At 41.4% G+C, this 27,653-nt stretch overlaps 1 protein-coding gene across 4 annotated transcripts in view; it reads left to right on the top strand.

The window, feature by feature from the left end:
* The window catches only part of LOC132891012 (cytochrome P450 2F2-like), a 62,674-nt gene extending 35,900 nt beyond the window's left edge, over positions 1-26,774 (top strand). For 2 of the 4 annotated variants that reach the window (XM_060928446.1, XM_060928444.1), the window contains 9 exons: positions 4,980-5,139; positions 5,255-5,407; positions 5,517-5,677; positions 18,784-18,930; positions 25,172-25,345; positions 25,434-25,569; positions 25,705-25,892; positions 25,969-26,110; positions 26,230-26,774. In XM_060928446.1, the coding sequence (XP_060784429.1) occupies positions 5,112-5,139; positions 5,255-5,407; positions 5,517-5,677; positions 18,784-18,930; positions 25,172-25,345; positions 25,434-25,569; positions 25,705-25,892; positions 25,969-26,110; positions 26,230-26,426 (1,326 nt within the window). In that variant the 5' untranslated portion in view covers positions 4,980-5,111 and the 3' untranslated portion in view covers positions 26,427-26,774. The remainder of the gene's footprint in view (positions 1-4,979; positions 5,140-5,254; positions 5,408-5,516; positions 5,678-18,783; positions 18,931-25,171; positions 25,346-25,433; positions 25,570-25,704; positions 25,893-25,968; positions 26,111-26,229) is intronic. The other 2 variants (XM_060928445.1, XM_060928447.1) reach the window with 2 other exon arrangements.
* The last annotated feature ends 879 nt before the right edge of the window (positions 26,775-27,653 follow it).

The following is a 27,653-nucleotide window of genomic DNA, read 5'->3' as shown; positions in this document are numbered from 1 at the left end:
CATAATTATGTAATGTTACTTTATTTGGAGAACAATCTGTTACAGATGCATGATTGCGTGTGTGTGTGTGTGTGTGTGTGTTTAAATTAAGATTCAAAACAGACAAATCCAAAACATTAATGAATGGCAAGGTCAATATCAGGAAAGGATCACATGATGATGAACTAACAGAGGTATATGTTACAGGTCAGAATTGTAGGTCAGGTGGAATTGTTGAACCTAGGTTAGAATTTTTAATTAAGTGCATATTTTGCTCCTTGTATTAGGGAGACTTACTCTATCTTGGGTTAGGTTTAGGGTTAGGTTTTGAGAAGACTTTGTATTTTAAACTACTTCATGATGTAATAAGACTGGACTCATTAATAAGTTCAAAATATATATCATGCTTTCCATCACAGTCGTTGCTGGTCTAGTGGTTAAGGTGTTAGGTAAAGAATCAGAAGATTCTGAGTTTGAATTCTGGTTAAAGCTAGATGGGCTTTTGATTTCATAAAATTGGTGAAATTTGATCATTGTGATATATATGTTTATTTCTGTAATATCTCACAAAACATCAGGCCATTCTGTGGGTGGGAAGTTATTTAATTTGAGGGCATTCCTTAGCAAATAATGTGCATGAAATCGCTCACTTTGCGCAGTCAAGCAGACAGAGGAAGTCCATGCGTGCATACGCTGGGCATCGTGGCTCAGGTGGATAAGGTGCCATGCCATAAATCCGGGGACCCGGGTTCGATTCCGACCCGAGGTCATTTCCCGATCTCTCCCTGCTCTCTCTCTCTGCTGCTCATTTCCTGTCTCTACACTGTCCTATCCAATAAAGGTGAAAAAAGCCCCCCCAAAAAAATCTTGAAAAAAAAAGATGTTTACCACCTTCTTCTTTTGTGTTTTATGACAGCTGACATCCACAGTGTTGCATTACTGCCATCTACAGGTTTACCTTGACCGTGCACTGACAGTTACATCATTCTTTCACTAAACGAACAGCTGATCACACCGAGGTGCTCTCTGACCACTGATATTTATTAGTTTGGTCCTGCGTTTCCTTTCCTTCGCAACATAATGTCTTTTCTTCTTGCTTTTTGTTACTGTAGTCAGTCTTTCACATTTCATTCGTGTCCTCCATTTTTCTCTCCATTTTCAAATTTGTATCCCACAATGCCTTGTGCGAACAGGGAAAGCCCACCACGTGATGCGTGATGTGGTATCTTGTATTGGGTCCTGGTGAAGCAATAAATAATAGTGGAGAATTTAGGGCCACATGGCTTCAAATTCATTAATTGTTCTGTGTAAAAAAAAAAAAACTCATAAAATTGGATGTCTGTGATTCGAATTCAGTAGCTTTTGGTCCACTAAACAAAAATAATTGAGTGTCGGGAAATTTTTTTATGACCTCCACTTGAAAAATCTGAAAGGCAGTCTACTTTTAAGTATGAAAAAATAAATGTAAAAAAATGCTGAATAGGTAGACAGACAGACATAAGAGGAAATACTTGGTAGGTGTACACAGAGAGGAAATGGATGGAAGAAAGAGAGGCAAAAGAAATGATGGAAAATCTCTTAAGTTGTTTTAGATCATCCAAAATTTTACCAAGGTTGGAAATTATGAACTCGGTTAAAGGTGAGCTCATAGGACTTGATCTTTCAATCCCTCAGATAAATCAGCACTCTGAAATCTTGAGTGGAAAAGAGGCTAATCACTTCCTCGGGGTCATCAGGTGGGCACCTTCTTCATTGATATTTCATTGATAGGCCCATGACACCTCCAGAAGGCTCAACAGCGACACCCAGCATCCCAGGTGTGCTCCCCTCCGCTTTCACCCCTCTTGGTAGTCATTTCGCAGCCCAAATGGGATCCTTTCTTTTTTGGCAGATCCAGCTGCTACTTCATTCCGCAGCCTCTGACAGTGACCTGACAGCTTGTCTGAGGGCCTGGTCTCGAACTCCCATTCTCTTCAGGAGTTTAGATGTTGAGGTTTGGGATTATCACACCTCCAGCTCTTCGCCATGCTTTTGAGATTGTTCCTTTCTTCCAAACAAACTTCATTTGCCTCCACAGGAACCGTAAGACATTTGGAACATTTTTATACAGCCGGTATGGGACTCCATTTGCCCCTGGAGCTGAATCTGCCCTTGCTTTCCCCACAGCTTTTTCGACCTCGCTCCGTTTTGGGGGCTGTCATCCAACTGATGGGCGAGGCATGGGTGGCATGTCTAGAGGTAATTCCCTTTTCTCCCATCTTTGGTTGTCTGTATGAGTTGCTTTCAGGTAATCCTCCAGCTCCCTCTTTGGCACCTTAAGTGACCCACTCTTTTCTTTTGCAAAGAGTCCCTTTACAAATCTGAAGGGATCCTTGTAAAAGGATGTTCTTGTCCTCTCCTTCCTCTTGCGTCGGATTCTTAGGTTTTCTTCTCTCCACAACCTTCCCAGGCGCTTCTTTAGGTCTGCTTGCAGGACGTTGATGCCCTCCCTCTCCTCCAGTGAGCATTTCCTCCAGCATTTTCTCAACTCCCTTCTCTTCTTGATAAGGCGCTCAATTTCCTGCTGCCTTCTGGACTTAGAAGGGGTTGTTGTTGTGGCTTTCTTAACTAGCTCTTTGATTCCAAACCTGTCTGCACCGTAGGAGTAGATCAGTTTGCCCATTTTCTCCAGTTTCTTCTCCGCTGCTCCTTGGAGACTGTGCAGGATCTTTGTCAGGTCTGTGTCGACTGTTGTCCACTCTTTCTTGCTCCTGGACTTTGGCCACTTCACTTGAGGTCTGTGACCTTGAATGTTCTTCTCCAAAGCAGGCTGCATCTGGCTGGGTTCTAGATTCTCAAATCGTGTGCTTGAGTTATTCTCTTCTGATGTTGGGATACTGATGCTCGGTGGACTGTGGGTTGCATCCTGCCACTGAGCCTCACTTGACTTACTTGACCTTTCTCTCAAGAGATAATGGTCTATGTGAGGTCCTGACCTCACCTCCTTCAAACACTTCATCCGCCCTTGATGTATTTTGAGGCCTTTCATGGATGTTACCTTGGTCCAGCCACAGCTACATATTCAGAGCTCTTGTCCTGCAGCTGATGATGCCGTGCTGATAATTCGTATAATTAAAAAGCCGTATTCATGGCAGTGTCGGTTACCGGGTTGTCAGTCAATGAGTCATCTTGCGCCCCCGTTCTCTCAGACTCAGGGGGTGTCTTCTTTTGAATTTTTGTAGCCATGGGGGGTGACTCCTATTCACTTATCGGAGTGACGGAGCCTGCCATCATGGATAGCTATTCCATGACAACCCTGTTGGGATCTTTCCCTCATGTCAGCTGTCTTTCCATGCTGTCACATGGTCTTTCCCTTGTTGTCAGCTGCACTTTCATAGCAGCCACTGGAATTCTCCAGCTTGTTAGTTGAGCTCATAGGACTTGATGTTTCAATCCCTCAGATAACTCAGCACTCTGGAATCTTGAGTGGAGAAGGGGCTAATCACTTCCGCGGGGTCGTTAGGTGGGCACCCTCCTTCACTGATGTTTCACTGAGAGGCACACGACACCTCCAGAAGGCTCAACAGTGACACCCAGTGTCCCAGGTGCGCTCCCCTCCACTTTCACCCCTCTTGCTGGTCATTTTGCAGCTCAGATGGGATCCTTTCTTTTTAGGCAGATCCAGCTGTTACTTCATTCTGCAGCCTCTGACAATGACCTGACTGCTTGTCTGAGGGCCTGGCCTCGAACTCCCATCCTCTTCAGGAGCTTAGATGTTGAGGTGGCTATAAACCCTCTACAGCCGACCTTACCAGGAGGACCTTGGTCCGCCAGCCTCATTGTTCTGCTTCTCCTGCTAGGCCAGCATATTTCAGTCTCTTACGTTCATATGCTTCATCAATTGCAGCCTCCCATGGCACAGTTAACTCCAGAATGTATAGGGACTTCTGTGAGGTTGACCATAGGATCATGTCTGTCCTGAGGTTAGTTGTGATTATTTCTGGCGGAAAGATGAGACTTTGGCCTAGGTCAACCTGTGTTTTCCAGTCCCGGGCAGTATCCAGGAGGGCCGACTCCATCCTTGCAGATGGTTTCCCAGGAAGTTGTCCAGCTTTCACAAAGGAGATGGTGTTTTAACCCAGGTAAAAAAAAATCACCTAGGTTGAAATTTTTTGATCTGTAATATATACATCAAGGGCAAGATGAAAGCACAAAAACCAGGAAACAACCAGTGTCAAGTCCTACCAGAGTACTGAAATATTAACAGTCAAGTCTTGGTAAAGTCTGGCAATGACACAGAGTGTTTACTTCAGAATTGTGTGTGTAGCGAGAGTCCTACATATTGTGAGCTGTGATTATGTGAAGTAATGAACAGGTGTGCATGGTTAAAAATGCGGTGACTGTGAACGTGAAGGTGTGTAGGTGTTGTAATCTGTGGCGGCCATGTTTGTAGGCTGCAGTGTGTTCTGTTAAGTGGAGTTTGGTGTGGTTTCTGGCATAGATGTGACACCCTTAACATTAATAATCTCTGTAAAGATCTGAGTTAAAAACATGTTTGGGTCTTTTGTACAGAGATGATAGATGATACATCTATGATTAAAGAAAATTATGATGTTCAGTTTGATCCAGACTTGTGCAGAAAACAGGTGTTATCTACCATAGGGGCACCCTAGAAGGTGTGTTTGCTTTTTTTTTTTAAATAACCATGTGGGCACCTAAGGGTGCAGTCACCCAACAGTGTCTGTTAGTGGGGTCCCCCTACTGGTGGTTGTCAGATGAGTTTTGTAGCAGCACTTTCACTCTGAGGTTGGAATTTATAACACTGCCAGAACTTTGTCGTTGGCCATCTTTTGTCACAATCAAATTGGTTTATGAAGATTTGTCTATGACAACAAAATTGTGTTGAAAATCTCACAATGTAAATCAACTTAAGACAGAACAGCAGGCATGTTACCTCATGACACATTTGCAATGTGTGTATGTATTGCTGAAATAATATTTGTTGAATATTGTATGTTTAGTTGGCAGAGCAATATGGAAACATTTACAGTCTGTATATTGGGACAAAACCAGCTGTTGTTCTTCATGGTTTAAAAGCCATAAAAGAAGCTCTGGTGACCAAATCTGCAGACTTTTCAGGACGCCCAGACTCCATGATTAGGGATATAACTGAAGATAAAGGTGAGCTCTGTGACAATCACTCGTCCCTCATCACCAGACTGTATTAAATTTATTTTACAAATGTATTGTTAGTGCAGTGCTAATGTGTGTTACTAATATGAGTAAAATGAAACAGGAGTCATAATGGCTGATTATGGTCTTCAATGGAAGGAGCATCGGCGCTTTGCTCTCATGACCTTAAGGAACTTTGGCTTGGGGAAACAGTCTATGGAGAAGAGGATTCTTGGAGAAATTGAACACGTTGTTGCAAAATTGGACAAGCATGCTGGTATCAACATGTTACTTTATTAATCATGTTTCTGTTGATTATAGCTGCCCAATAAAAAATCTTTTACAAAGCAAGTAAAAACACATCAACAAAGCTTGTCTATTTGTAGGAAGCTCCATGTATCCTCAGACTCTGTTCCATGATGCAGCATCAAATATCATCTACCTGGTTTTGTTTGGTACTCGCTATAACTATGGCGATGAAACCCTTAAAGTCTACATTCGGCTATTTACTGAAAACTTAAAGATCGCTCATGGACCTTGGGCAATGGTAAGATCAAATCAACTCTATTTTAATTGTGTAACACTGTTAATAATAGACATTTGTCACAAAACAAGTTTATAGAAATTTTGGTAGATTTGTAGATTTAGATCCATAGTGGGCAAGTGGCATCAGTGACAAGAAAAAGAAACAAAAAAACCCTGAGACAATGTGACCAAAAGACCTTGAGAAAACTAGTCTCAAAATGGAACCCATCCTCATCTGGGCGACACCAGACTATAAACACTGCGATTATAAATAGTTACAAATAACCAATTGTCACTTCAACAATGCCTGACCACTGTTATTTGGACTAAGATTAATGCTAATGGCTTTTAATTCCATGTTAGTGTTGGGGAAATCACAACTCAACATTAGAAAAGTTATTTTTATTATTGAGTTATTACAGTCAGTGCAAATGAGAGCAATAAGCAATGTCTTACAAATAATATCATTTTGGACCTGATATATTCCTTTCGTGTTTTTTTTTTTTTTAAATGCATTTGAACAATGAGTCAAATATTTATATAGTTGGGTTATTTTCAAAAATCAGTTAGCCAGTGGAGTGAATTTTCAGTTACGGGGTCCCTGGCTGTAAAAAAGTGTGAACCTTTTGAAGAAAGTTTATGCTTAAAAGAATCCATTTTTTACGTTTGCTTTAGTTGCTGTAGATATTCTTCAGTTTGATTTGAAATTTGTATGAAGTGTCAAGGTGTATGTTGCTCTTTAAAGATAAATAACTAAAATCAAATTAAATTCAAATTTGAGCACATTCAGAGGATTACTTGTTATCTGCTTTCCAATCCCCTTGGGCCACTTTTGAGGAAAGCTGTCAGGTTTCGTATCAGCTGTTTCAGCATTTCAGAACAGTCACTGAGTTATAAGGAGGTTTGTGTTGAGGGACATGAGCTTCAGTGCTGCACACTCACAGTTCCAGAATCAAGTATTTCAACTGAGACACCGTGTCATCAACACAAATCCACACATTTTACTAAATTGTATGTGCTTAAATAGTGTAATATAATACACTGATTTATTTATTTCCATCATTAACAGTGTAGCTATAAAACAGTGAAACTGGAAATGTAATTTGTAGCCTGGATATATTTATAATAAACTTTGAGACACAGGGTTTCAAAAGCTGACACTTATTTACATGAAAGCTGTGCATGGCAAACAAACTGGGCGAGGTTTGTTTTGCCAGGCAAAACAAACGTCACCCAGTAGCAAAGGACTGGAGACCAGAGGTTTAAGCTGAGATACATGAAAGATAGGGTGAACACGTCGCATGGTGAGTGGTAATGCGAGTCTAACAGAACATTGGTTGATTACCTTCTTGAAGAGGAAGGGTCCAAGGAACCTGGGTGCTAGCTTGCGAGAGATGGTCCTAAGTGGCAGGTGGTGCATGGAGAGCATTACTCGTTGACCTACTCGGTTGGTGGGTGCCTTGGAGTGACGTTTGTCGGCCTGCCTCTTGGATGCAAGTGTGGAGCTGACATAAGCTGACACTTATTTACATGAAAGCTGTGCATGGCAAACAAACCGGGCAAGGTAGCACTTATGATGAATATGAAGGAAGATATTGAAAAAAAAAATAGGTACCCTATGGGTACATGTGGCTCCTGCTTATAAATAAAAATTTTTCTGATACCATGTCCATACAGTAAATATAGCATATATATATATTTCCTCTGAGGCAGTAGCCACAAAAATGAAGCATAATCCAAAAATGAACAATTTTAAAAATCACAGAAGTAAAATATATCAAGTGTCTGTACTTTATATTATTTTACTCTTACCTCTTACAGTTTTCGAAACCTCCGAACCGAGGCTGTCACCATGACCCAAACTCTTATTTCCTGGAAATGGCCTGGCGCTAGAGCTCAGTGGAACACACGTTCCCTCTGGAATAAGCATAAACATGTCTGAAAGCGATTTCTTTAGTCCATTTATTTTGAATGGTGAACCAAATTGTATACACTCACCGACCATTTTAATCGGAACACATGTATGTGCAGTGCGCAATTGTTACACTCTTACATTCTTACAGCACGATGGCATAGTGGCTAGCGCCTCTATATAAGGCAGTAGACACAACAAAAATGATTTTGACCTTTTTGGTTACCTTGACCGGATGACCCTCAAAACGTTTGAGGTTCTATTTGAGACCAATGGCCATCCAACCTGAAAGTTTCATGAAGATTGGTCTAGCCGTTTTCCCGTAATATCCTTAACAAAAAAACAAAGAAACCCGACCAAAAACAATACCTCACCCCCTGGTGGACTCTGTCCCGAGCGAGGTAATTAATGGCAAAGACAGAATAACAAATAGAATAAATAAAAATATTAATGTGGATAAAAATATTAAAAGTTACGGCAATTTATATTGACAATGGAACCTTTATGAAATAGTGTGAAAATTATAATAACTTAGAGGCTTGAGTACACTGGACAATTTAGAGTTAATCTCAAACATTTTTTGTTATCTACATAATAGTTTGAGCAAAATGATTTCTAACTATAGAATCCAGACTGTTGAATAATTTAGCAGCAGAATATTTGAAGGAGCTATAACCAGACTTGGATGATATTTTGTTTCTAGTGTTGTTGTTGCAGTGCCTTGCAAAAGTATTCATACCCCTTGAACTTTTTCACATTTTTCCACCTTAGAACCACAAACTTAAGGTTTTTTTTTTTTAATTGAGATTTTATGTGATAGACCAACACAGAGTAGCACATGATTGTGAAGTGAAACGAAAATGATAAATGGTCTTCAAAATTTTAAACAAATAAAAATCTGAAAAATGTGGTGTGCATTAGTATTCAGCCCCCCTGAAGACACTGAAATTTTTGCCCATTCTTCTTTGCAAAACAGCTCAAGCTCAGCCAGATTGGATGGGGAGCGTCTGTGAACAGCAATTTTCAAGTCTTGACACAGATGCTCAATGGAATTTAGGTCTGGACTTTGACTGGGCCATTCTAACACATGAATATTCTTTGATCTAAACCATTCCATTGTAGCTCTGGCTGTATGTTTAGGGTCATTGTCTTGCCGGAAGGTGAATCTCCTTCCCAGTCTCAAGTCTTTTGCAGCCTCCAACAGGTTTTCTTCCAGGATTGCCCTGTATTTAGCTCCATCCATCTTCCCATCAACTCTGACCAGCTTCCCTGTCCCTGCTGAAGAAAAGCATCCCCATAGCATGATGCTGCCACCACCATGTTTCACAGTGGGGATGGTGTGTGCAGGGTGATGAGCAGTGTTAGTTTTCCGCCACACATAGCGCTTTGCATTTAGGCCAAAAAGTTCAACTTTGGTCTCATCTGACCAAAGCACCTTCTTCCACATGTTTGCTGTGTCCCCTACATGGCTTCTTATGCCTGTCTTTCAACAATGGCTTTCTTCTTGCCACTCTTCCAAAAAGGCCAGATTTGTGGAGTGTACGACTTATAGCTGTCCTGTGCACAGATTCTCCCACCTGAGCTGTGGATTTCTGCAGCTCCTCCAGAGTGATCATGGGCCTCTCGGCTGCTTCTCTGACCAGTGCTCTCCTTGCTCGCTCTGTCAGTTTAGGTGGACGGCCATGTCTTGGTAGGTTTGCAGTTGTGCCATACTTTTTCCATTTTTGAATGATGGATTGAACAGTGCTTCTTGAGATGTTCAGAGCTTGGGATATTTTTTTATAACCTAACCCTGCTTTAAACTTCTCCAGAACTTTATCCCTGACCTGTCTGGTGAGTTCTTTGGTCTTCATGATGCTGTTTTTTCTTCAGTGTTCTCTAACAAACCACTGAGGCCTTCACAGAACAAGTGTATTTATGCTGAGAGTAAATTACACACAGTAGGACTCTATTAACTAATTAGATGACTTCTGAAGGCAATTGAATGCACTGGATTGTATTTAGAGGCATCAGAGGACAGGGGGCTGAATACTAATGCACACCACATTTTTCAGATTTTTATTTGTTTAAAATTTTGAAGACCATTTATCATTTTCGTTTCACTTCACAATCATGTGCTACTCTGTGTTGGTCTATCACATAAAATCTCAATAAAAAACTTTTAGGTTTGTGGTTGTAAGGTGGAAAAATGTGAAAAAGTTCAAGGGGTATGAATACTTTTGCAAGGCACTGTATGTACTTCAGAATTGCAGGTAAATATGTTCCTGAGGTATGAGGGGCAAAGTCCTTTCAAGCATTTGAATACAAATAGGCATTTATGGAAAGTCCAACAATCAGTCAAATGGATTCAACTCAACTCTCTAAACAAGTTTTCAGATCGTTCTTCTCTGGTCTTCTTTTGTCGAATAATGCAGGCACCTCTCTTCTGCAACCTTAGTAATCTGTCAAGGATTGTCTTGTCAGCATTAGACCAGACCACATCACAGTATTCGTAAAGAGCCTGGACCAAAGAGCCGTGAAGATATTTGCACGTGTCCGCAGTGAGATACTTTCTACTCCTACTCAAAAGATTTAATCTTTTAGCTACTTTTCCAGACAGATCGTCAAGATGATTACAACAGGTCATAGTAGGATCAAAGGTCAGACCGAGGTACTTGAAAGAATCTGTAACTTCTAGGTCAGTTCCTGTGAATGACAATACTGACTTTGGAGATCTTTTAAGTCATTGGTTAGAACCAAAAAACATGACTTTTGTTTTGATAAAATTTACGATTAGCTTGTTAAGAGAGAACCAGTTATTGAAGGCATGAAGATTTTCCTCAAGAAATACAGTTGTGGTCAGAAGTTTACATACAGTGACATGAATGTCATCTTAGATATAAATGTCATGGCAGTATTTGGCCTTTCAGTCATTTTTTTAACCGTTCTTTTTCTGTGGCAGAACATACAGCATACATCTTTAATTTTAAAAAACACTAGAATTTGATGCACAAGTTTTAATTTTCTTTGGGTTTTCTGAAATCAACACAGGGTCAAAATTATACATACAGGGTCAAAAAAAAAATATATATATATATATATATATATATATATATATATATATATATATATATATATGCCTCTTCACAAGATTGACCTTGACCAAACATTTTTGTTTACCATGAACAAGCTTGTGACAGAATTCTGGTTGGATATTTCATGACTCTTCATGGTCTTAGTCCATGGTGATCTGAACTGTAGACAGTGATCAGCTTCCAGTTCATGGCAGGGTTGTGCCATGGTGGTTCCCAGGTTGTTCCTGACCATCCAAACCAACTTCCTTTCAGCTGAGGGTGACAGTTTGGGTTTTTCTGAAGCAAAATGGCTTGGCAAAGTGACTACACCTCATGATAACTTGGATACAATTGTTTGAACTAATCTTGGAATTTGCAGTTGTTTAGAAATGGCTCCAAGAGACATTCCGGAGTTGTGTACATCTGCGATCCTCTTTCTCAGATCTGCACTGAGCTCCTTGGACTTTCCCATTTTACTGTATGTTGGTCAATCCAATGAGTGCTTTAAACAAACCCTTTTTATGAAGGCACAGAGAAGCTACCAGCTGTAGTCAATCATGATCACTACCAGGAAGTTAAGAGACCTCAGCCTTGGAAAGATAAGAGACATTTTGGAAGATTCAGCACTTCTGAGTTAATAATGTACAGTGCTCAGCGTAAATGAGTACACCCCCTTTGAAAAGTAACATTTTAAACAATATCTCAATGAACACAAACAATTTCCCAAATGTTGACAAGATAAAGTTTAATATAACATCTGTTTAACTTATAACATGAAAGTAAGGTTAATAATATAAACTTGGATTACACATTTTTCAGTTTTACTCAAATTAGGGTGGTGCAAAAATGAGTACACCCCACAACAAAAACTACTACATCTACTACTTTGTATGGCCTCCATGATTTTTAATGACAGCACCAAGTCTTCTAGGCATGGAATGAACAAGTTGGCGACATTTTGCAACATCAATCTTTTTCCCTTCTTCAACAATGACCTCTTTTAGTGACTGGATGCTAGATGGAGACTGATGCTCAACTTGTCTCTTCAGAATTCCCCAAGGAAAATAATTTCTTTCCACCACAAAGGTGAAGGCTACAAGAAGATCAGCAAAGCTTTACTTATCACTCAGAATACTGTAGCAAAAGTGGTACAAAAATTTAAGAAAGATGGAACTGCAACCATCTCACAGAGACATCCAGGTCGTCCATGGAAGTTAACACCTCGACAGGAGCGTCTTCTGATGAGAAGGCTTGAAGAAAATCGGCATGCAAATTCACTGCAGTTATCTAAAGAAGTAGAAAGCCAAACTGGGGTGACTATTTCCTGTGACACAATACGGCGGACACTGCAGAGGAATGGCATGCATGGATGCCGTGCACAAAAGAAGCCTCTCTTAAAGCCCAGACACAAAAAAGCCTGCCTAGAGTTTGCCAGGGCCCATGCTGACAAAGATGTAGACTACTGGGACTCTATACTCCTGGAGTGATGAGACCAAGATAAATGTTTTTGGAACTGATGGCTTCAAAACTGTATGGCGTCACAAAGGTGAGGAATACAAAGAAAAATGCATGGTGCCTACAGTGAAACATGGTGGTGGCAGTGTCCTTATGTGGGGCTGCATGAGTGCTGCTGGTGTCGGGGAGCTGCATTTTATTGATGGCATCATGAATTCACAGATCTATTGCTCTATACTGAAAGAGAAGATGCTACCATCACTCCGTGCCCTTGGTCGTCGTGCACTTTTCCAACATGACTAAACGCACATCTAAGGCCACTGTTGGATTTCTGAAGAAGAACAGGGTGAAAGTGATTCAGTGGCCAAGTATGTCTCCTGATCTGAACCCAATCGAACACCTATGGGGAATTCTGATGAGACAAGTTGAGCATCAGTCTCCATCCAGCATCCAGTCACTAAAAGAGGTCATTGTTGAAGAATGTAAAAAGATTGATGTTGCAAAATGTCACCAACTTGTTCATTCCATGCCTAGAAGACTTGGTGCTGTCATTAAAAATCATGGAGGCCATACAAAGTACTAGATGTAGTCGTTTTTGTTGTGGGGTGTACTCATTTTTGCACCACCTTAATTTGAGTAAAACTGAAAAAAATGTGTAATCTAAGTTATATTATTAACCTTACTTTCACGTTATAAGTTAAACAGATGTTATATTAAACTTTGTCTTGTCAACATTTTGGAAATTGTTTGTGTTCATTGAGATATTGTTTAAAATGTTACTTTTTAAAGGGGTTGTACTCATTTACGCTGAGCACTGTGAACGTATGTAAATTTTTGACCCTGTATGTACAATTTTGACCCTGCGTTGATTTCAGAAAACCCAAAGAAAATTAAAACTTGTGCACCAAAGTCAAGTGGGTTTTTTTTTAATTAAAGATGTATGCTGAACAGTCTGCCACAAAAAAAGAACAGTTCAAAGAAATTACTGAAAGCCCAAATACTGCCATGACATTCATATCCAAAATGGCATTCATGTCACTGTATGTAAACTTCTGACCACAGCTGTAACTCCATAGAATGAATGTCCTGACCAGCAAAGAACGGGGCTGTATTGTCTGCATACAGAACAACCTTGCAATGATGAATTGACTTTGGGAGATAATTGATAAACACGATAAAAAGAAGAGTTCCTAGGACCGAACCTTGATGTGCTCCAAGGAATAGTTAATTGAAGTGCAGTTTGCTGTGTTATTTGATGATGTTTTGTAATGGAAATTTCTAATAAACACTTCAGAACGCTTAACAGTTGTCTTTTCAGTCATTTATTATAGTAGATCATATAAAGATATATAAAATAGGAAAGGAAAGAGAAGAATAGAAGAAGACATCACTTCTGATGATGCCAAGAGTACGCGCACTCTGAGTTGTGTTTTAGGAATGTTATCTATTATACTCTGAAAGCATTCGCTCACTGCTTGTGTCTTCACGTGATTGGCTCAAGATTTTCTATGAAGCTTTGTTAGAGCGTGCACCTGGCGTGCGGGCGGATGCGTAGTTATGAGAACTCAGGCACCCTGCTTATCACCACCAAGGCCAGGAATGGTGGTTACATCATGAGAAGATGCAAGCTAGGATGAACTCAAGCACCCTGCTCATTACCACCAAGGCCACAGAAAAGCGATTACAACATAGGAAAAAACATCTTTCTCAGTCTAGGCCACTTGAGCTCAACACACAGAAACACAGAGAATAATAATGTTCATCCATTAAAAATTCCCTCACATTCCTCCCTTTTTATCCTATAGGATAAATTACTAAAAGGAAAGAAAGGAACTGTACACAGTTTCAGTGATAAGAGTTCTCAGAAAGATTCGACTTAACACGTCATTGAGTGTACAGGGATAATGCTAAGGCTGTTTTTATAAGACATAGACATCTTAAATAAATGCTAGCAAGCCATATACATAGATCAGGAATAATAGAACAGGAAACAATGATAATGAAAGTGTTTTAAGTCAGGACTAGTTTCATGTCAACTGTGCTGATGTCATCGAACGGTGGGTTATAGTCTTCGTGTGAGTTTGGAGGCCAGTCAGGCAAGTCGTCTGAGTCTATTTTCACCATCTGGTAACCAATATTTGTCAGCTGCCTCTGAAACACAGACATACAACATTGACAGAAAACAGGGAGCAAACATAACATCACAATCGCTAAGCCCAGGACCGGTACGGTGGATAGAATCAGAGTCTTCCATCCACTGAACTAACACGATCAGCTGTCTTCAACTCCTCCATGTTCATCTGCTTATGATTGTTCAGCAACCTTGCGCATCTTGTTCAGTGCCTCAATGATGTTACCGAGTTAACCCTTGCCCTTCTTGACGTGTATTGGTGCTCAGAGGGCGGGCACGCCCTATTAGCCCTCGTCCCACCTCACCGGGACTTGGAGGAAACTCAAAACCCTAAGACTTATGTATCAGCTAGACACTGAAATACTCTTCCCTATTGAGGGTGCGTGCATGATTGATGTGATACTCGCACTGTTCCATGCAGTGATGCCTTTCTTCCTCATGAGCTTTAGTCAGCGTCTGGTCACTTAGGCCTTCCTTTTCCTCCTGCTCAGCCGGTTCAGGAACCCTCCTGCAGCGGCTAGCATGGATCTACGTCACTCTGCCTGTGACTTTCACTGCCGTTGGGGTCGTGAGCAGGACCTGGAATGGGCCGTTCCACCGTGGCTTGTTCCACTTGGTTCGTCGGAAGTCCTTCACCACGATCCAATCCCCTGGTTGTAGATCGTGCAGAGGTCCCTCAGCGGGTTTGGGAAGTGCTTCTTTTACCTGTTTGTGGATAGATTTCAAAGCAGAGGACAACGTTGCACAGTAATTCAACATTGCATCATCACACAGTGTGGTGTCCAGCAGTGTTCCTTGAGCTGGCCCTATCCCCGTGTTGGGTACTCGTCCAAACAGAATTTCGAATGGGCTTAACCCATGTTTAGGCCTAGTTTGCATCCTCATTTGTGTGAGTACTACAGGGAGGACCTTTGTTCATCCTAGCCCTGTTTCTGCACAAGCTTTGCTTAGTTTATTTTTAAGGGACCCATTTTCCCTCTCTACTGCTCCCGCACTGGCAGGATGATGGGCACAATGTTGTTTCAGGTCTATCCCTAGGAATGCTCCTATTTTCTTTAGGGCTGCATTAACAAATGGTGTTCCACTGTCACTTGAGATTTTGCTAGGTATACCCCACCTAGGAATTACATCTCTCAGGAGTGCTTTGACTACTGCCTCTGAGTCTTGTTTAGCTGTGGGGAATACTTCTACCCATTTTGAAAACGTCAACTATTACCAGGCAGTACCTTTTCCCTTCACTAGGTGTCAGTTCAATAAAGTCCATTTGGAGGTGATCAAATGGTTTGTCTGGTATTGGGTGTGCTGCTTGAGTTAGTCTGATACCTTGACCTGCATTATGTTGTGCACATATCAAGCATTGCTTGCAAAATTTTGCAGCATAATTTGAAAACCCCTTTGTGAACCATCTCTTTGTTACTTCTGCTACCATCCCCCCTTTTGACACATGGGTGAGCCCATGTGCCAATTTTGCATAGAAAGGGAACATGTATTTTGGTAGACAGGGACGGCCCGAGGGACAAACTCAGACCGAGTTTGCAAGGATACAAGGCAAGGCAAGGCAAGTTTATTTATATAGCACATTTCATACACAATGGCAGTTCAATGTGCTTTACAGAAGTAAAAACAGTAAACAATAGAGAAATAAAATTACATAAAATAATTTTATCTTTATTCTAAAATAATTAATTAAAAGAATTAAAAGAAAATAATAAGAATTAAACAATAGTAGAAATAAAATATTAAAATGCCAAAAAGAAAAAGGAGAAAGAGGAAAAAAAAAAAAACTTAGCAGAATAAAATAGAATAAAGTTAAAATAAATTTAAAACATGCAGAGAAAAAGATTATAAAAAATGTAAAATATTAATTATTTAACAGAAAGCATCTGAAAACAGCTTGGTCTTTAACCTAGATTTGAAGCTGCCAACAGCAGGAGCATTTTTAATGTCCTCTGGCAGTTGGTTCCATAGCTGTACTGCATAGTAGCTAAAAGCTGCTTCACCATACTTTGTTTTAACAACTGGTTTTAATAGTAAATTTTTCTGTTTTGATCTGGTAGATCTGATTGGGTTAGGCCGCTGCAACATATCAGAGAGGTAATTGGGCCCTGTACCATTTAGAGATTTGTAAACCAGCAGCAATGCTTTAAAGTCAATTCTGTAGCTTACTGGAAGCCAGTGAAGGGACCTTAGAATTGGAGTAATGTGCTCTATTCTTTTTGTTCGTGTGAGAACCCTCGCCGCTGCATTTTGAACCAGCTGAAGTCGTTTAATGGTCTTTTTTGGCAGGCCTGTGAAAAGGCCATTGCAGTAATCAACCCTACTAGAGATGAAGGCATGTATTAGTTTTTCCAGATCATGTTTTGACATAAGTCCTCTTAGTTTGGAAATGTTTTTTAGGTGATAAAATGCCGTTTTAGTGATTGCTTTCATGTGACTGTCAAAGTTTAGCTCGCTGTCAATGAAAACACCAAGATTTTTAACCATTTCTTTAGTTTTAATCCCTTTTGTGTCAAGAATAGTGGTAATCCTGAGTCTTTCATCTTTTTTTCCAAATAGAATTATTTCTGTTTTATCTGTGTTCAGCTGAAGAAAATTTTGTGACATCCAGCTACTGATTTGATCGATACACTGGTAGAGACATTCAAGGGGGGCATAATCATTTGGTGATAGAGCAAAATAAATTTGGGTATCATCTGCATAGCAGTGATACAGAATTGAATTTTTATTGATAATTTGCCCAAGTGGGAGCATATAAAGGTTGAAAAGTAATGGTCCAAGAATCGACCCCTGGGGGACACCACAGGTCAAGGGCATTGACGTTGAGGAACAATTTCCCAGGGTAACAAAGAAGCTTCTATCTTTTAAGTATGATTTTAACCAATTGATAACTTTACCAGTCAATCCAACCCAGTGTTCAAGTCGATATAGCAGTATGTTGTGATCAACAGTATCAAAAGCTGCACTGAGGTCCAGTAATACCAGGACCGATGTTTTGCCTGCATCAGTATTAAGACGTATGTCATTTATAACTTTAATCAGCGCTGTTTCAGTGCTATGATTGGCGCGAAATCCTGACTGAAAATTATCAAAACGGCTGTTTGATATCAAGAAGGCAGTTAATTGATTGAAGACAATTTTTTCCAGGATTTTCCCGATAAATGGTAGATTTGATATTGGCCTGTAATTATTTAACACTGAAGGATCCAGATTATTTTTTTTAAGGAGGGGCTTTACAACAGCTTTTTTTAGGGACACAGGAACAACACCAGTCTCCAAGGATGTATTTATGATTTGAAGCATATCTGTAATTATAAGATGAAAAACAGACTTAAAAAAGTTGGTGGGCAGAATGTCCAGTTCAGATGTTGAGGAACTGAGATTTTGTACAGTTTTTTCAAGAGTCTCATAATCAATTAAACAAAATTCTGACATTGTGTTAAAGTTATCTATCTGTGTCATTGGTGATTGCAGTTTTTCAATTTTTTGCAACTGAGATATATTATGAGAAATATTCTGCCGTATTTTATCAATTTTACCTTTGAAGAAGGATGCAAACTCATTGCATTTATTAACTGAGAGAAGTTCAGGTGCTAATTGTGGTGGGGGATTAGTTAGCTTCTCTACTGTTGAAAATAGCACACGGGCATTGTTCATATTCCTGCTGATGATATTGGAGAAGAAAGACTGTCTTGCTTTACGAATTTCATAATTATAATTACAAAGCATCTCTTTATGGATTTGATAATGGATGTGAAGTTTAGATTTGCGCCATTTTCTTTCAGTCTTTCTACATTCCCGCCTGTTTCTACAGCCCGCCTGTTTCCAGACTCGTCTCTCGTCCTGGGTGGCAGTGCTCTAAAGGTCCGCTAGCTGTAAACAAAGGGTAGAAACTTGAGGAAAGGCAAGGTTAGAGGGTGAACTGGAAGCCGAGGCTGCACACTTAGCTGCCGCATCCGCCCTGGCATTCCCTTGAGACACAAGATCAGTAGTTAGTATGGGCAGCACACTTACACACAGCAATGGCTCTAGGGAGTAGAACAGCATCCAACAACTCAGAGACCAGTTTATGATGTGCAATGGGAGATCCTGTGCTAGTGAGAAAATTTCTATGTTTCCAAATGGTGCCAAAATCGTGCACAACGCCAAATGCATACCTACTGTCCGTAAAAATATTGACGGATTGCCCTGCCGCCAATTTGCATGCCTCAATGAGGGCACAGAGCTCTGCAGCCTGCGCCGACAGGTTCGAGGGCAGACACGACGCCTTGAGGACCTTGTGATCTGAGACTATGGCAAAACCTACTTTGTTCTTTCCCGTCTCTGGAGGCTGAATCATCCACATAGAGGATCATGTCTGGATTTTCCAAAGGGTCGCTCTTTAAATCTGTCCTGGGGGAACAAAAATCGTTAGTGAGAGCAACACAGTCATGTGGCTCTCCATCGTCCTCTGTAGGGAGAAGAGAGGCAGGATTCAGAACAGTACAACGTTTCACAATGATGTTAGGCATATCAAGTATGACAGTGTTATACTTCAACCATCTCTGTGCTGACAAATGTGACGTCTTTTTCTCCAACAGAAGCAGGGAGACAGCATGTGGGACCAAAAGGGTGAGGTTAGAATACCCCACAATATTTCTGGAGGTAGTTACCGCCTTTTCAGCTGCAGCAACTGCACGCAGGCAAACAGGAAGTCCAGCCGCCACTGGATCCAGCCTGCTGGAGAAGTAAGCTACAGGTCTCAATCTATCCCCGTGTTTCTGCAAAAGAACAGAGGTCATAAAACCCTTCTTTTCATTGACAGTTTGAACAAATGGTTTATTGGGGTCAGGCAGTCCCAGAGTGGGTGTGGTCTGCAGAGCGCTCTTTAGGGACGTCAGGCATGTGCGGGACAGCCGCAGCATTGACTGCTTGCAGATCTTGGACAAACCTCCACTTATCGGGCTGGGACGGTTTTCTTCCTTCTTAACTGGAAAAATAGGAGTGCGCACTGGAGAGTCCTGGCAAGGGACAATTACATCTGCCTTCAGCAACGAATCAAAGACCGGTTTTATACCTGCAATTGCTTCTGGTTTGAGTGGGTACTGGGTCTGTTTAGGACTGAAATCTGATTTGGGGGTGATCACCACTGGTTCAGCATTCTTTATTAGGCCCACATCATGTTTACCCTTTGCCCAAACGGAATTTGGAACTCCCGCCAATTTGGGGTGCACCTCTGCTGGAGTTATGCCTGTGGAAACAGAGACAAACAGGCCACTATGGCCAGGGTCCCCAGGATCCCGGTCATCAGTGGCTAATATTACGCTGCGCTTAACATACACACACATAGCATGACTTTGTTTGTAGACCCCAAGCCTTTGACAAAACAACACACTAGGGTCCTCTGTTTGGGACCATTCATTGCCATCGACTGCACACTTCCTGACCCATTTCCCCACGTCTTTCCAATGGGCGGCTCGCGGTTTTGCTAATGAGACATGGGGTATAGAATCAATGATGTCAAAGAAATCATGTTGGCAGCAGCCGACCTCAAAGTCCTCTGACACGAGGCTGCGTATAACATGTTTGAGAACACTGTGATGAACAATGATGCAGCTGTTTGGACAACAAGTGAAATGGACCTGCACAGCACAATAATGTTTAGACCAATATGTAGTTTTGAGGGTCAATCTTTCACGTGTGTGGGGGTCTGCAAACCAAGTCTTTTCAAACTCTACATTTTGCCCTTGGTGAACATGTGCTGTGCAATGTAAATCTTCCTCTTTCATATAATCTGTGTCAACTGATGAGGTGTTCAAGCGTGAGAGCTGTACAAGGTGTTTTGGAGTTTGTGTGAGCTGATCTGAGCAGAGCCGCCAGACATACACATACAGGGGGCTTCCAAACCCATACTGCACACCGCACATTTCACTTACTTCAATAGTTAGTCCATCTGGAGTGGATGTGAGATTTACTTCTAATTTGCACATTAAATCATGTGCTAACAAATTTACTGGACATGTATGTGAGATGAGGAATGAGTGGGACGTAACTATTCCTCCCTCGCTTTCACACGGGAGGTTGACTGAGAAAGTTTCAGTTACAGGTCGTCCTGAGATGCCCATCGTCTGAATAGAATTTGAGCTGAGCGGTGGGTCTACTGGAAGTACCCCATGTTGTATCACTGAGTGTCCTGCTCCAGAATCTACTAGAAAGGCTAACACATGCCCACACACAGTGAGGGGCATACAAGGGAGTTTAGAAAAGGGAGTAGTTGTGTATTTTAACAAACTTAATGCAACTTCAGGTGTATTTATTTGGACTGGTGTATCGGGCATTTCTGTGTAGTCTTGCTGTTGCATGCAGGTGCTGCTACTAATGTGTTTAACGTTATGTGAATGCTCCTGTCTATGTGTATGTGTATCATCAGGTGTGTGTGTGTTACCTCCCCTGTTCTCTGTGTGGGGCCCGTTCCCGGAGTCCGCCCATCAGTCTGCTTTGCTGTACTCCTCACGGGGCTTCTGCCTGTTACTGTGGAGACAATTTCGAGCAATGTGTCCCTTTTGATTGCAGTTGTAGCAGGTTGCACCTTTTATCCAGGACGAGTCACTCCAGGTTGTCCTGTCTCGGCCCCTACTTCGACCTCTTCCTCCTCTTGTTCCTTTTTCTCCAGGCTGAACAGTCTGGAAAAGAGTGAGAGTGGCGGCGTGTAGATCTTGGTCTCTTTGTGTCTACTTTGTCTTCTCCTTCTCTTTCAGCAGCTTTTCTGCATGCACAGTGTACTGCTCGATCTTGGTGAGACTGGTGGTTTCCCACAGGAGACAGAGCTGCCTTACTAACTTGGCCACTGCTGGATCCATACCGCTCATGAAACTGTTCCGCAGGTGCGCTTCCCAGACCTCAGGAGTGCCTTCCACTCCAGCCAGGGTCGCGGGTCTGGTCAGGCCACTGTGTTTCTCATGCACAGCAGTGAGACGGGTGAGAAATGCTGACACCCCTTCTCCATCTTCTTGCTTACACATACTGATCTTAGTAATGTCTATGTTCAAAGGAAAAGCACTATCCAGACGAGCACAGAGAGCAGTGATGGTATCTCTATACTCACTATTGCCAGCCGCGCTCCAGTCTGGTGTAGTCATTCGCTGGTCAGCTTCCGGACAATCTTTGGAAACTTTGCTCCAATCTATACCCATCTTGATCATGAGTAGGCGGCGAAGTTCATGGGTGGTCGGTCGGAATTCTCTGCAAAATATCAGCAGCTCATTACCAAATGTCTTTCCTCCTACCTCTCTCACATTGGGAAGAGAAGCCATGCTTTCCTTGATATCAGCTGTCATCCAGGGTCTGTGGACTAAAAGCACGCCATCAGCTCCAGCCACTTCCACCATTGGAAGATGAAGAACTTCAGACTTTAGGTTACAGCCTTGTGGACCCACTGGTGAGCACGTGGTCAGGTCCAGGAGAGTATCTTTTCCATCGCCATATGTAAGACCGGATCTCATGTGTGATGGAGAAGCGAGGGGAGGCGCTGATGCTGGAGGCAGCTGGTAGGCTGGGAGAGATTCCAGAGGCTCAAATTTTTTTTTCTTCTTTGTCTCGACTTCTCCCCCTTTCTGTGGGTGAGGCGCTTGTGGGAATGATGTTCCGCCTTGCTGAGGAGGCAGTGTGTGTCGGGGTGTTGGGGCAGACTCCAGGTCAGGGTCCATCTGAAATTTCAAACACTGAGAAGAGGGTGAGAGCCCTGCCTGTCGTTTCTCTCTTTTGTACTCTCTCTTAAGTGTTTCTTCTTTCCATGCAGAAAACACCCTCCAGTCCCCTAAGAACTTAACATTATCTGCAGACTCTTGTTTTTCCTTCTGTTTCAACTTTCTTCTAACTGTCCTATCTGCCTGGGACTAAAACTGCCCTTTCCAGGGAATCCTAAGTCCTTTACCCATATATCAAACTGTGCCAAATAATCCATACGAGGTTTTCATAAACTGGATGTTTGGGCTGTCATAGGAACAGCCAATTCTTATTATAGCACATGTAGCTTCACACTTACTTGCTTTTTCTTTTCTTTCCCTAACTTACTGTTTCTGTTCCTCATTGTACACTGTTATATCAATAGGTTATGACAACAGCGGCTGAGGTTTTTTTTTTTTTAGGATCACAAGAAGAACAGGTTGGACTATGTCCAAAAATGCGACACAATAATCCTTTAGGTGTGTTCTTATTAGTAAACAATTTATCTGACATTTGCCTTAAGCTAAAGTAGGCATCATTTAACACAACAACCTCAAAGACAACTCGCGCATGTGTACAAATCTGTTTCTCTGTTTCAGAATTTGAAGGAGGACAGTACTCTGTTAATTCATCAATATTTTGCGTGCACACCGGTGTGTCTTTGCGACTTCGTGATCGAACCTCTCTATCCCGTTCCTCCAACGGGCCAGTTGTTCACACAGAACAAAGGGAGCAAGATTCAATTCTTTCCCAGTTACGAATCGCTGAACGTGAGTCCGTCGAGACACGCACCCGTACTTCCTTCGCTCAAGTAGGTGAGCCGTTACCCAGTCGTCACTTGGGCGGATAATTCTCTTACACAACCCAATAAACTACTCGCAGTTTATTGTCTCAAAATTGTGTTTTATCCGTTTTCTGCAAACATATTGATGATACCACAGCTTAGCAGTCCTCCTGGGCTCAGACAAACTTCTGTCCGTCTCTTATATCATTTTTAAATACTAGGACAAATCTCTGTCCATTTCTTGTATCATTCTTTAAATACTGTTTCCACTAATTTCTTTACACAAGAATGCAAAGTTATCACTTACTGGTTTGGTGAGCCCTGATGGTCTGGTCTCTCGTCCGAGTTCTCAGCTCCGCACCGTAGCCTTGGGAGTGTTCCGTCGTCCGAGGATCAGACGCATAGGGCCCACCCAGGGGACGCCAAATTGTAATGGAAATTTCTAATAAACACTTCAGAGCGCTTAACAGTTGTCTTTTCAGTCATTTATTATAGTAGATCATATAAAGATATATAAAATAGGAAAGGAAAGAGAAGAATAGAAGAAGACATCACTTCTGATGATGCCGAGAGTACGCGCACTCTGAGTTGTGTTTTAGGAATGTTATCTATTATACTCTGAAAGCATTCGCTCACTGCTTGTGTCTTCATGTGATTGGCTCAAGATTTTCTATGAAGCTTTGTTAGAGCGTGCACCTGGCGTGCGGGCGGATGCGTAGTTATGAGAACTCAGGCACCCTGCTTATCACCACCAAGGCCAGGAATGGTGGTTACATCATGAGAAGATGCAAGCTAGGATGAACTCAAGCACCCTGCTCATTACCACCAAGGCCACAGAAAAGCGATTACAACATAGGAAAAAACATCTTTCTCAGTCTAGGCCACTTGAGCTCAACACACAGAAACACAGAGAATAATAATGTTCATCCATTAAAAATTCCCTCACAGTTTTTATGGCTTTAACTGCACTCATAAAATAGTCTAACAGCAGCAATATCATAAAACACTTTTTGAATTCCTGGTTGACTGTACAGTGAAAAAAATCTCATTAATTTAAATTAATTCAAGTGCATGGGGCGGCACGGTGGTGTAGTGGTTAGCGCTGTCGCCGCACAGCAAGAAGGTCCGGGTTCGAGCCCCGTGGCCAGCGAGGGCCTTTCTGTGTAGAGTTTGCATGTTGTCCGCGTGGGTTTCCTCCGGGTGCTCCGGTTTCCCCCCCAGTCCAAAGACATGCAGGTTAGGTTAACTGGTGACTCTAAATTGACCGTAGGTGTGAGTGTGAATGGTTGTCTGTCTCTATGTGTCAGCCCTGTGATGACCTGGGGACTTGTCCAGGGTGTACCCCGCCTTTCGCCCGTAGTCAGCTGGGATAGGATCCAGCTTGCCTGCGACCCTGTAGAACAGGATAAAGTGGCTACAGATAATGAGATGAATTCAAGTGCATACATCAGTTCCATGTGAATGAATTGAGGTACATTACAACAATTAGTCTTTGTATCTCCAACATGTTTTGATCATACATTTTCAAAGTCCTGAAAAAAGTCAAACCCTGTATTCTCACTCGAGCTCAGAATCGAACCGGGCTATAATTGGATTGTGTTAATACTATGTCACTTGATTATATGCTACATAATTCAAACTTGTAATTAGGAACTTTGATTTAATTATATAGAATTCATGAAGTCACATTTTCATGAGAAACTAAGTCTTTTTACGTAAACTACACATAATCTGCTCTCTTAAATATTTCATTTTTAGTGTAAAGGTTAACAATTGTGCAATATCTAAGAGGAAAGTAAAATTATTTCAAAAACATAATGCAACAATTTGACAGAGGAACAAGAGAACAAAGCTGGCTATGCTATTGAAGAGTAACATGAACCAATTATGGGTATCTGTGAGCTAATGTACGTGGAAGAGGGAAGATATCAATTTCCTCCAAGTTTGTGACACTACCCTATGACCAAGCATGAGTAGCAGTTCAAAAAATATGCAGTTGAACGGCTTCACGTGTCTCTGAGGAAGCATGTGTTTGCACCACTTTCCCCAGTGAGTAGCTGATATAATAAAATCATGGGAAGAACTGGCTGGTGGGTGGGAATTGGCATCAACTGTAGAAAACATGGACGGCTTGATTCCATTGCCTCCCACTCTACAGAAATGAAGCCAATGAACCATGTTGTCAAAATTTGGAGCCAGAGTCTGTGCAGTAGAGATGAAGTCAGGTACATCTACTCCTTTGCTATGCTCCATGTACAGTGGACAGTCCTAATGCTCAGTGGTAGAAACAATCTGATGAATATGGGCACATTGTTAAATAATGTTTATTACATCGATCCAGAGAACGTAATAGTTTCAGCTGGAGATATTTCATTAATACAGATGCATCTATGAAGGACATGTATCACATGAACTGAAAATGCGATTGGGGGGGTTTGAATGCATGTACTACAAGAGCCAAATCTCCCATTTTCTTATAGCTCTATGATGCACTTCCTGTGGTGAGGTCCTTGCCCCTTCCTTTTAAAAAAGCCTTTGATAACTTCAGCAGACTTAAAAGCTTGACAGCAAACATGATCAACAAGCACAAGACAACAAGAGTCCCAGGAAAACCAAGAGACTTTGTCGACTGCTATTTGGATGAGCTTGATAAGGTTTGTATTTGTGTGATTTAAGTCAATTCAGTTTTGCCTGATGACAAATCATGCTAATGTGTGTTATTTTATGTCTTGTTTGTAACAGAGAGACAGTGAATCCACTTTCAGTGAAGAACAACTTGTGGCATTTGTTATGAATCTGCATGTGGCTGGAACTGAGACCACATCCAACACACTACTTACAGCGATTCTCTACCTCATGGTTCATCCAGACATCCAGAGTGTGAACTTTAAAATTGTCCATTGCATTATCTTCTAAACCTGTTTATTAAATCAGTGTTGAACTTTTGATATTATTGCCCAAATTGGCAGGTTGAATGAATCTCATAATAGTGCCATACATGCTTTGTTTCTAGAGAGATGCCAGCAGGAGATTGATGAGGTTCTGGAGGGAAAATCTGAGGTATCATTCGAGGACAGACACAACATGCCGTACATACAAGCTGTGATTCATGAGTGTCAACGTGTCGCCAACACTGTGCCTCTGAGTTTGTTCCACTGTACCACAAGAGATACTGAACTGATGAACTATACCATCCCAAAGGTGACGATTTTAATTGCTTTGGCTTCACCGTTCCGCTACACATGTTAATCTCTGTTTTTTTTATTTCCCTTTCCAGAGAACTCTGATCATTCCCAACCTGTCCTCAGTGTTGAGTGAAGAAGGCCAGTGGAAGTTTCCTCATGATTTTAATCCATCAAACTTCCTAAATGAACAGGGACAGTTTGAGAAGCCTGAGGCCTTCTTACCTTTTTCGTCTGGTGAGAACTCAGGAGTGAAAAGACACTGCAAACTTCATTTAAACCTCATTTAACCAAACCAGAGATTAATTCATTTGACAAAAAGCAAATCTACATTTATGTATTCTGTCTATGTGTAGGGCCTCGTGTATGTCTCGGTGAAAGTCTGGCTCGCATGGAGCTCTTCCTCTTCTTGGTTACTCTGCTGCGCCGCTTTCAGTTCATTTGGCCTGAAGATGCAAGAGAACCAGATTTCACTCCTGTGTTTGGGCTAACAACAACACCCAAACCGTACAGGATGGAAGTCAGGCTGAGAGAACCAGCTAGAGAAATGTAGACCCAGTATATATCTGTATACTGAAAATATCTTTATGGCTATTGAAGAAATGAGCCTGTCCTCATGGGCATGTGACAGTTGTTCTAGTGTTAATGTTATGTTATAATTAACATGGTGGTTGGCTGTTTCACATTTAATTACTTCCTTCCTCGTGGCCTTGTATCTAAAATTGTGTCTTATTTTTTTCTGTGATTCTGTGAAAAAAAAGGATGTAAAAAAAGGGATGTAAGAGGTTTAATCAAGTCAAATTCCAGCTATTTAGCCCATGTTAAATTAAACTGCCAGTAGTAAATCTGGATCTTGTTTACAATGTTTGACAATGATTAAAAAGTTGCATTCATCACAAAATGTTTGTTTGTGCATATAAATGCCAAATGCCATGATTGTAAATATATAAAAACAAATATATGCAGTATATTTTATTTCCTAGTGCCAGTGTCATGCATGTAAACATCATGAAATACTCAAAAGGAAAAGTGAAAGAAAAATATTTTTGGGGTGCAGAAATAATAATAGTAACTAGAACCCCAATTCCAAAAAAGTTGGGACATTGTTTTTATTTATGTTTTACACAATGTGAAGATTTGCAAATAATGGAAACCCCATATTTCATTGAAAATAGTATAAAGAAACATCAAATGTTGAAATTGAGAAGTTTTATTGTTTTTTGAAAAAAAAAAACTGGAAAAAGCTGGAAGCCATGGACCAGAAACTCAAGGACATCAGCTAGGCAACAGTAAGAGGAACGTCCCACTTGGCCTGCCAAGGTACGTGCCCGATCCTGCTGAACCAAGTTCCCACTTCAATACAACACCCAAATGGATGAAGATTCAGCAGGTGGTAGGCAGGGCAAGATCTGCCTCATCACCAGGACCAAATGGTGATCCATACAGGGTATACAAGAACTGCCCCATGTTGCTGAAGTTATTGTGGAAGCTGCTGATTGTTGCCTGGAAGACTCAAGCCATCCCTTCAGAGTGGAGCAGAGTAATAACCACATTTATCCTGAAAGAACAAGATTCCCATAACAATCAGTTTAGAGGCATTGCCTTATTAAATGTAGAAGGGAAGATATTCTTTTCAATGGTGGGAGAACAGATGGACAACTCCCTCTTGAACAATAACTATATTGACACCAGCTGCCAGAAGGCAGGTATCCCAGCATTCCCTGGCTGTGTAGAACACTCAACCATGATCTAGGAGCAGATCCAGAGAGCCAAGCATGAG

The sequence above is a fragment of the Neoarius graeffei genome, chromosome 8 (assembly GCF_027579695.1).
Source record: "Neoarius graeffei isolate fNeoGra1 chromosome 8, fNeoGra1.pri, whole genome shotgun sequence".
NCBI lineage: Eukaryota > Metazoa > Chordata > Actinopteri > Siluriformes > Ariidae > Neoarius > Neoarius graeffei.
The sequence above is the reverse complement of the archived record's forward strand: the minus strand, read 5'-3'. Positions and strand labels throughout refer to the sequence as shown.